This window comes from Meleagris gallopavo, chromosome 5 (assembly GCF_905368555.1).
Source record: "Meleagris gallopavo chromosome 5, MGAL_WU_HG_1.1, whole genome shotgun sequence".
NCBI lineage: Eukaryota > Metazoa > Chordata > Aves > Galliformes > Phasianidae > Meleagris > Meleagris gallopavo.
Window position 1 is genome coordinate 48428728 of NC_139408.1, and position 10647 is coordinate 48439374.

The window sequence follows — 10647 nt, forward strand, 5'->3', positions numbered from 1 at the left end:
TGTTAGCTCTGCTGAAAAGACATACAGCTTTCAAGAACTTGTGCCTGAATATTTATTTAAATTTTCTGAATTTTACCTTTATTACATTGTTCTTTGATGAACATTTCTTAACATTTTGTAAACATTCATGAACTGCTCCTTGTTCACATGAATTTCTAAAGTTAGGGAAGTCCATAATATTTCTGGGATAGATCTGTTAAAAATTAAAGAATAGGTTATTGACCGATTGAATGTGGTCAGATTTTTGAACCTAGAGGGGATCCTAACTCTAATCTGCTGATCACGTCCTTTGTTTTGTAATCCAACGAGCCTATTGGAAATTTGGGAGGATCTACGTGCTACAGCTGTCACCACAGGAAGTCCAGATAGTGCCATGCAGTAATCTGAGGAGAGAAAAAGCAAAAGGTGACAGGACTATGGCTCTGCTTCTTTCTAATTCTGATTTTTAGTCAATGTTAGAAATTCTAGACATCCATAAATGCAAATTAACTGCTGAATTAGACAATGGAGAACCAGGGGTATGATCTGATACAGTCACAGAACAGATTGTGAAGAAAGGATTAGTTAAAGATATAGGAAAAAAATGAAATCAAACTTAATTGATGTCACTCTAAGATGATTTTTTATGCACTTTGATAGAGCATTTAAATAAACCGGAGAAGGTAGGAACTAACCTAACTGTTGTGAAATAAATATTGTTAGAAAAAATAGTGTGGTAACATTATCATCAATAACAAAGGAGTAGAATATCATGCAGAAGAAATAGCCACTGACTTAATAGAAATGGGATGAGTACAAAACAATACAAAGGTGCAGCCTTTAGAGATGAATAACAGTTTTGTCAGGAGGGTTTCCAAAAAGATGAATACAAAGTCAGTTGGTTGCAGTGAAGGCAGTATAAGGGAAAATTTAGAAAATTTAGGTTTGGAGATGTACACAACAATCTCATTCTTGAAATTTAGGCCTTATGAATGATGTGGTTAATTAACTAGAAAATTTGTGAAAATGGTTATTTAGAACTTTTAAAATTAGATGAGAAATGCACTGAGTTCATTATTAACAAAGGGCAAATTATCAACAGGGCTTTTTTTTTTTTTTTTTTTTTTTTTTTTCCCCATGCTAGATTATTTATCAGGATTTAACACTGCTTAGCTGCAGTATTGCAGCTGCCATCTATAGCTTTACCCTTAAAAAAAGTTTAAAAAGATCCTCTTTATTACTGTTGATTTATATCTCTGTACTTGAGTTTATAAAGAAATAAGCCTAAGTCATTAAAGCACAGTTTTAAAATCTAATAAATTTAGAGTACAAGTGCAGTGCATTTGTTTCCTTGGAAACATTCTATTGCAATTTCTTTAAGATGAGATGCAGTCATTTTAAGTAGCATGTATTTAGGAGATCTAATGAATTTGTCTCTGGATAGTACATAAATATGTAAAAAGGCTGTAGAAGTTGGTGGAACAACTTGTACTTCTGGTTTCTATGGAAACAACCAGTACATTGTCATGTACTTGTGGTGTTATGAAGAACAGTGTAATTAAAATAAGGTGATTTATTCAATGCCTTAGGAAACTAAAGTTATTCTTCTCTCACTGTCAGAGAGAATTCCTTACTGTTTTGTTGTTGTTGTTATTGTTGCAAACAACACAACTTAAATACAAAAGCAGTATATTTTTTCAAATTACATAATGAGAAATCACAGAAGTAGAGAATGGCTTGGGTTTGAAGGGATTTTAACGACCACCCAATTCCAACCCTCTGCCATGGGCAGGTTATCACCTACCCTGAACCCTTACAGAGATGGGGAATCTGCAACTTCTCTGAGCAGCTTTTTCCAATGCTTCACCACTCATCATGGAGAATTTCTTCCTTATGTTTTAGCTAAATCTACCAGTTTTTAGTATAAGACCATTACTCCTTGTCCTATTACTATGCTCCCTGATGAAAAATCCTCCCATCTTACTGGTAGGCCCACTTTAAGTACTGAAGGACTGCACTAAGGTCTCCTTGGTGCCTTCTCCAGGCTTTTTCAGCCATTTTTTTTCTCAGCAGAGATGCTCTAGCCCTCTGATCATTCTCATGCCCGTCCTCTACACCTACTCTAAGAGATCCACATCTTATTCTGCACACTCCAGACCTGAGCGCAGTTCTCCAGGTAGGGTCTCATGAGAATGGAGGGAAATAATCACCTCCCTCGTTTTGCTAGCTACACCTCTTTTGATGTAACTCAAGATTTGATTAGCTTTCTGGGCTGCAAATGCACATAATTGGCAGAGCTATTCTCTATCTATTCCTTATCCAGCTTGAAATCATATTTGGGATTGCCCTGAACCAGGTGTAGGACCTTGCACTTGGCCTTGTTGAAATATGGGTTTTCAAGGAGGCCCACTCTTTTATGCTATACCATTCTTATGTTAAAATACTTTAAGAGAACATGAAATTACTTCCTGTCTATGATATTGTCATGAGTTTTGATTAAAACAGCTGCTGTAGCTTTTAGATGGAAATCAAAAACATAAGCTGTGTTTGTCACATTGTTGTTGTTTTGATGTGAGTGTGGAACTACAGAGCAAAGTTTAGTCATCTGCCTTGTCACCTTAGATCGTTTATGAGATCTTATCTCCTAATTCTCAGAGGATGACTGTGCAGGCACATTTCTTTCTTGCCTAAAGCTTGGGGGACTTGAGGAAGGTGAGGTGTGGGAGAGGTCCTGGGTGACACAGACCTGGGATGGCCCCATGTGCTGAGGTGTTCATCAGGAGGCTTTGAGCTTCCTGAGAAGCAAAGTAACAGGCACTGCTTATATTTTATGCAGAGAAGTATTATGGAATATCTGTACAAAATATATACCTTGAATTCAGTATCACAGCATGTTTCTCAAATCCCTGGAGCCATAAGAATCTACTTGGAAATTATTTAATTTGCCTAGATTACCTTTCTAGTTGAATGCCTGCAGCCATGAACTGTTGCCGTTGTAAAGAAGCCTTATTATTATGTCAACTTGTGTTGACACTAGAAACTATTAGGCCTTCCTTTTACAAGGATTTATTTCATGTCCATGAAGTGCATAGTTTGAACAAGTGAATTGTGGTTTTCCAATGCTTATGGGCAATAAATCTGAAAATAGAAAAAAGACCAAAAGTTTGTTATTAATGATCTAAAGTCAGCAGGGTAGGAAAACTGACGCTCTCCCCAAGCAAGTTCCTCAGGCATGTTATGAATTATTGGCTAAGGTAGAACAAAGAAGGTTTTATTATGAGTACTCTTCAGAGCATGGGTGTTATGAAATTAGTTATTTCTGAAAGCCGTCTTATTGGGGGAATTTAAATACTATGTATTCCAAGTTCCCATCTGCTATTCAAAGCATTAATTTATTGTTCTCTGAATCAGTTTTTACTACATGTTCTGATGATTAAACACCATGGTTTTTCTGAGGTACATGTCAAAAGTTTAAATAAAAAAAAATAATAATCTTTTATACTAATTTTTCTAATGACATTTTCTATTATAGAGCTAGGATGCGCAGAGTAATTTGGTTGGAAATCTTATTGACTAGCAGACAAGTATGTATGTTTAATAGTTAGCAATTAAAATGTTTGAATTGATGATGGCAGTTTATGTAAGAGTCATACTAAATTTCATCAAAACTTAAAAAGTATTTCCACGTTGCCATAGAATACTACAATCTTTCGAGTTGAAAGGGACCTTTAAAGGTCGCCTATAGTCCAACTCCCCTGCAGTGAACAGGGACATCCGCAGCTAGATCAAGTTGCTCAGAGCCTGGTCCAAGCTGGCTTTGACAGTCCGAGGACTGCATCTCTGGATGGTCTGTCCCAGTGCCTCACCACCCTCACTGTAAAAGACTTTTTCCTTATATTCAACCTAAATCTCTCTTTAGATCTGAGACAATTTCCTTACATTTATTTCAGTTCTCCTGAAGTTCCTACAGCTGTCAAGATTCTGTATGGTTTTCCATTTCATATTACAGACAGCCATTATAAATTGAGTGTATTTGCTTTTTAACTTTTTTCTTTTTTTTTTTTGGGTCCTACGAAATAGCTTGATTTTCTACTTTACTAATGAACTGTGGGCTTCCTTTTATAACTCAGTGAAGAAATAGCTATGCATGGTGATTTCTCTATAGACAAAGTGGAAGCTATAAATATGCAAATATCAGTTTTGGCTTTACAAAGTTTAATTGCTTTGCATATTATGCAAATTCCTAGGATGAAAAATTGACTCGTGCAGTAGCACAGTTCTATATTCTCTATCTTAAAAATGCAGGCATATTGCTGAAAAACGTGCTGATATTTTGTCTGCAGGTTTACATCTTATTGATGTTATTGGAGTGCATGTAGGATACCTGCATGACCAAGGCTCTTCACTAATTGCAAATGTTATGTTCCCAAACTGCATTTCACGGAGCCTAAGAAAATCACTTGGAGTAGTTGCTACCGTACCTAAATGTGCTGAGATCACAGGAAGCAGAACTGGAAGGGACCTCTGAAGATTATCTAGTGTCTCTCTACCCTACAGTAGGATCAGCTCTTTCTGAACATTTCCAGACTCTCGTAGATTAAGAGCTTGAGGCAAGGAATTGACAAGTTCTTGTGCTGTTCGATACTGTAAATTATTTTTCTTCTATTAGTTTAAAGGATGGAACGGAGTTATAATCTAGAATATTTCATTGCAATTCGTGATTATTCTTTTTTCTAAAAGTATCTGTTCTAATGGTATCTAATGGTATGAGCTCTGGGCCCCTGAACTCAGCAGCCATATGTTATGTTACAGACATTAGGCAGGCACTGGAATGCCTCACAGAATTGAGAACCATTTCAATGCAATACTGTGCAAACAGTGTCTCTGCTCAGCTGGTAATTCTGTGAGGTTGCAAGAAGGGCTAACCTCTGAACACTGTGTTGGAAATGGAGGTTGTTATGTTTTAGCTATCTTGGAAAGAAAGTTTTAGATGTTAATAACTAAGAGTCTTCCAGTGTCCTAGTTTTAAAGATCAGCATATTCAAAGATGAACTACTTTGATCTGGCCATTTGCCTTGAAGTCTCTCTTCAGTGAAGGTAAATCAGAAAAGGAAATCAAAGGTATTGATTTTTCAAGATTCAAAGTAGACAACACAGATGTAGAATTGCATGAAGAAAGTTGGAAAGAAAGGAAATTAAAATTATTCATATATTCCTTAGAATAGTTGAAAATCTTTTGCACTTTAGATCTTCTTCACAGGCTGTTGAAATATTCAGAGTCCTATGGCTGAGGATCCATGTCTGCATGCATCCAGCCCTCCTTGCTATAAGTCCTAAAAGAGGATCTTAACTTGCTCTTAGGACCGTGAGCCTGTTGACACTGAGATAATAGGAGAAGGCAACAGGGAAACACGAGGGAAATACTTAAAAGGTATTTTAATTTGGGAAAATGATTTGAGAACTCTAGTATATGCTTTCATATCACAAACCTTCTCTAGAGATTGCTCATGTGAATTAATTACACAATTGGAACTGTTGCATGAGGCACACTATTTACTCTAGAGCCCAGTCGTACTTCTAAGCATTGACAACTCTTTTCCCTCTGCCCACTGTTCTCTGCAGAATGGCTGTAAGTGCCTTTGTTTCAGGAGCAGCACAGGCTGCCTTGTGCCAGAGCCTTGGTAGGAGGCATGGGATTGATTCCCTACAGAAAAAGGGAATTCACCCTTTTCACCTGGGAATGTCACCAGTATCCCCATCTCTGGCAGCACTTTAGAAGAGCAACTCTGCTTCTTTTTTTTTTTTTTTTTTTTTAGGACAGGGTGTCAGGTTGAGTTCTTGGTGAACTGGGTTATTTTCTAAAAAGGAGAAAAAGGGGACCTTCTTTGGAGCACATCTGTATGTACCCACTAGGTGTGCAAGCTTTCTTACACAGCAGCATGGGACTGGGAGAGTGTCCTGAATTATGATAGTGTTCCCTGTCATCAACAGTGATTTCCAATTAAATCTAGAATGATCAACAACAATATTCACTTACTTCCTGACATGTCCTTTAAGTTGTGGATTCCTGCTGACATAGTTGCTTTCCTTTCCCTCCCTCTGTAACTAGCTGAAGATTTTGAGAACAAAAAAACCAAAAGATAAACTCATAAAATTTCCTGGAAGAAGAATTCCCCAAACTGATCCTCAGAGCACACTGAGTTTGTAAAATAGAAGGGAGCTTGTGTGGCTCATCTCCACAGCACTGTAGCATCTACAGCTCTTCTTGGATTCAACTCTAATTCCTTAAGAATCTTATGTATATATAAATATAATGTATAAATTATGCAAACTGCTTTCTTTTCTATCCCATGTTATTTTCCAGTTTTTGAACTATTTACATACATTACCAAACTACTTGATATTCTAGCACTTCAATATTTAAAAAATAAATTTTTTTTTTACATGTTAAAAATATATGTAATTGGTTGGAGATAAGTATTAATACCGAGGACGTATTATCATGCTCTTCTAAACTGTCCCAAAATAACAAACTGTCTTGTTCACTAGGTGACAAGAGTGTACAAAGCTGCAGTACAACAGACGTTGGATATACTCTTTCTTCCTGAAGGAAAAGAATTTCTTACAAGCACGGACGCAGTGAGCCGTGACTCAGCTGATCGTACCATCATTGCATGGGACTTCCAAAGTGCTGCAAAAATTTCCAATCAGATTTTTCATGTAAGATTAACAACTTACTATTTTCTGGGTCATGATATTTTTTTTCATGGTTGTCAGTCTTTTAGAACAAAAGCAAAACTTTTTTTTTCATATCGTTGTATGATGCATAATTACTCTAAATGTTAGTCACAGGGTGCTTTATTTTCATACTTTAACAACATTTACTTAATCTTTAAAAACCACCTGGAAAACCGATAGATCTCCTTGTGTTACAGTTTTTATTTTCATTGCTAGTTCACTAAAATCTAAGCCACGTTTAGGCAAGAACACTGCAGTGCTATTCTAGCTTACCAATGATTGTAGTTGCTGTAGCACCACATTTCTTTTCCTACAGTTCTCTTAGGATAGCAAAATGATACACTTTTAATTAGATGGAATGAAGACTATTGACAAATTAAATTTAATATTTGCATAATAACAGCAACCTGATACATGCATACTGATATCTTGTATAACATAATCACAGAGGCAAAATTTACTTTTATCAATGCAGGTACAGTATTTCAGTAATTTGTCCAAGCAAGATATTTAATGGACTAAATTGTCTAGAAAAGCTGACAGCTTCAAAGGAGATTACTACTGAAGTTAATAGATAATTCCAACTCCCTGGATCTTTTCTGAAAACCCAAGTCTAATATCTTATGTAATATAATATGATTGGATTGTATACAGATGCCTTTTGGCTGGAATGAACAGTTTTCTACTTGCAAAGACATGTAGCAGGTGATCTAATGGGATTGTTTCATGTTTAATTTCCAGTTATGTCTTTGTCTGCTATTAAATATTTCATCATTCTGAATTGTTGATTAAAAAAAAAAAAAAAAAAAAGCACTAAATAAAGTACAGAGCAGTCAGGTTTGGAATCAAAGGAGGTTGTCTTTCACAACAACCTCCCTATCCACTACCAAAGAAACAAATAGCAAATACACACAGCCAACCTTCTGTGGGCTGACAGCATCTCTGAGCTGGACAGTTTTTTCCCTCTTCTACACTGTTTGACTCCTTGCACTCAGTTTCCCCCACAAAGCATATGCAGTTCTTTGTCAACCAGGTACAACACCTAATGCTGTTTGATTTCTGTGCCCAATACATGGCAATATCCAGAACTGTCCGCCCAGTTCATCTCTTCCAAACCCCATAACAAGATCATTGATGCTTTTCCCATCCTACCACGTGGGAAGAGATATGTATGAAGGGGATTTGCTTCCACATTTGAACTTCAGTTATCCTTGAGCTGAAAGAGGATGTCTCAGTAACTTTGTGTACTATCCTTCGGAGATTCTGCAGTTTAATTATGCTGCAAAGGAAGGTGGGATTTTGATCATTTTCTAGGAAATTGGGGTAGATATTTGATTTAATATTTGACTTTGTGTAAGACTTTATGTGGATTGTAATGTTTCCTTATGGAGATGACTTTATGATCTTTCAAATTTGTCAAAAAAAATAATCTAGTTCGTTTGACCAAATACTTTATTTCATGCAACAAAACTTAATAATTATTTTCAGGAGCGTTACACTTGTCCAAGTCTGGCTCTGCACCCAAGAGAGTCTACATTTGTCGCTCAGACAAATGGGAACTATATGGCATTGTTTTCCTCCCAGCGACCTTACCGAATCAACAAAAAGAAGAGATACGAAGGGCATAAGGTATTTTCTTTCACCAGAATGATAATATCCAAGTCCAGAAGTGAGACAGAGAGCAAAGTATCTGCGTTTTAATATGTCTGCTAATAGTGCTTGATGATAAATCAGTGATTGGTAATAATGGCCTTCCTTTGCTTTCCTATGTGCGGTCTTGAACTATATACACTCTGAAGAAAATAGTTATTAAAAGGCTTTCTGGATACTTAGTAGCCTGATTAAATAAGTTTATGGTATAGATGTGTCTTAATAGAAACCTGGACAAGTCCTTAGTGCGTATTTATTTAATTACGCATTTTTTTTGGTACTATGTTCATTCTTCAGTGTACCACAATTGACTTCCCTGATCAGAATCAGGAGTTACACTATTATTGATTTTTTCTTTTTAACAGGTGGAAGGATTTGCAGTGGGCTGTGAATTTTCTCCAGATGGAACACTTTTGGTGACAGGAAGTTCAGATGGCAAAGTGTTTTTCTACAACTACAATACTTCTAGGATTGTTCGTACTTTGTCAGCACATAGAGAAGCTTGTGTGAGTGCAGCATTTCACCCAGTATTGCCATCACTCCTTGCAACTTCTGATTGGGCTGGAGAAATCAAGATCTGGCAATAGCAAGCAAAATAACTTTTCATTCATCAAAGAGCTTGGTATTTCAGAGGGAATAAACCATGATATGCAATGTGATATTTGTTGTGATGTGCTGTAGGCAGCAGAGACTGTTATCTTTTCTTCTTGGACCACTAGACATATGCTTTCATAATGCATATTATATGCATTAAGAGGATTCTGTGATTAGCTGCTGAGCAAATAAGTGTTCTCTCTCTGTCTCTCTCTCTTTCTCTCTCTCTCCCCCCCTTGGGCCCTGGTGATGAATTTCTGCCCTTTTTGTGCCAATATTCTGGTGCTTATCTAGTCCAACCCTGGTGTGAGAATCTAGACTTGAAGAAAATTATTGTCCTTCTTATGTAGCTTTTACTTTAGCTTTCTTAAACCGGATTGTCACTGGCTTAGCTCCTTGCCCTGGTCACTCGTGCTGCTCAAGCAATGCTATATTTCCTTGTTGATATACAGTTCAAGGCAAAAAACATCATCTTACATGTGAGAGAGGGAAGATCACAGGACAGGTGGGACTGGCTTTTCTGGAAATAGGCAGATATTACCAGCCCAACTTATTGTAAAATGCTCTCTCAGTTTTAAGGGAGAAACTTGGAGCTAATTATGAAGTCTCTAAGTCTGTGCTCCCTAGATTCCTATATTTAAGACTGAGTTTTGAACTCAATTTTATAACTGTATATTATTGAAACAAAACTATGTGTAAGTATTTTTTTTAACGGGAAAAAATAAAGCTTTTTTTAATACGAGGTGTCTGTACTTCATTGTTTTACTCCTGTTAATCTTCACAAGTCAGTACTCAAGATTACCATGAAATTAATTCTGTGTGGGGAGTGGGACGATTAATATGCCACCTGGATTTATTGCAAATGCAGTGCATTTCTCCATACCTCTTAATGTCATATACATATAGAAAATTGTCTTTGTGCCATTCTGTGCAGGGGATGTTCTTTGATATTCAGACTGTAACTGGGCCATTCTGCAGCAAATAGAGAATCCATTCAGCCATAAGACTATATACTTGCATTTTTCATATGTAGCATCTTAAATTCTTCTAATTTGTTTTCATTGGCATGAATGGAGGTGAGATTTTTATTTTATATGCCATTTTTAAATGCTCTGTTGAAATGGATTTTTCAGGGACAAAAATCAGAGCACTCTTGAAAATGGCAGATTCTAATTAAGAAATAAGAAAAATGTAGTCCATTGGTTTTGTAGTCTGTGTTTCTTTAACTTGTAGTAAGTGATAAGCCTGTACTGAAACCATGGTTCCAATTATCCTTGAATTTTTATATAGTTTGAAATCTGGATCAAAATATTGTGACTGTGTAGTTTTAATCATCTTAGCAACAGCTTTGATAGGTTTTAACACAGGGCATTACAGTTTAGTGATCCATGTGAGGTAGTGCAAATAACTACTTATTTTTCTCAATTTCTTGCTTCCTTGTTTGGCAATTAGATTTTTGACATAAGGCTGGATTTTGCATTTCTCCTGACTGTCTCTCTAGCACACAAGCCAGATGGACTTTCAACAAATAACCCGCTCTGTGATTTGAGGGGTTACTCCTAATTAAACCTGTGGTGTTGGTGTATATGTGATTCTTCTAGAGCATATTCCTGAATATCTGAAGGAATTCAGGTGAAAACAAAGCAGTATTGAATACAGTTGCCTGTATTTGGGCTGGCTGAATCA

General features: G+C 36.5%; 1 protein-coding gene across 5 annotated transcripts in view; it reads left to right on the forward strand.

Annotated features, from left to right (window-relative positions):
• WDR25 (WD repeat domain 25) overlaps positions 1-9703 on the forward strand; it is a 60073-nt gene extending 50370 nt beyond the window's left edge. For all 5 annotated transcript variants that reach the window (XM_010711912.4, XM_085225630.1, XM_085225629.1 and 2 more), the window contains exons 5-7: positions 6529-6699; positions 8206-8346; positions 8733-9703. In XM_010711912.4, the coding sequence (XP_010710214.2) occupies positions 6529-6699; positions 8206-8346; positions 8733-8954 (534 nt within the window). In that variant the 3' untranslated portion in view covers positions 8955-9703. The remainder of the gene's footprint in view (positions 1-6528; positions 6700-8205; positions 8347-8732) is intronic.
• Positions 9704-10647: the final 944 nt, after the last annotated feature.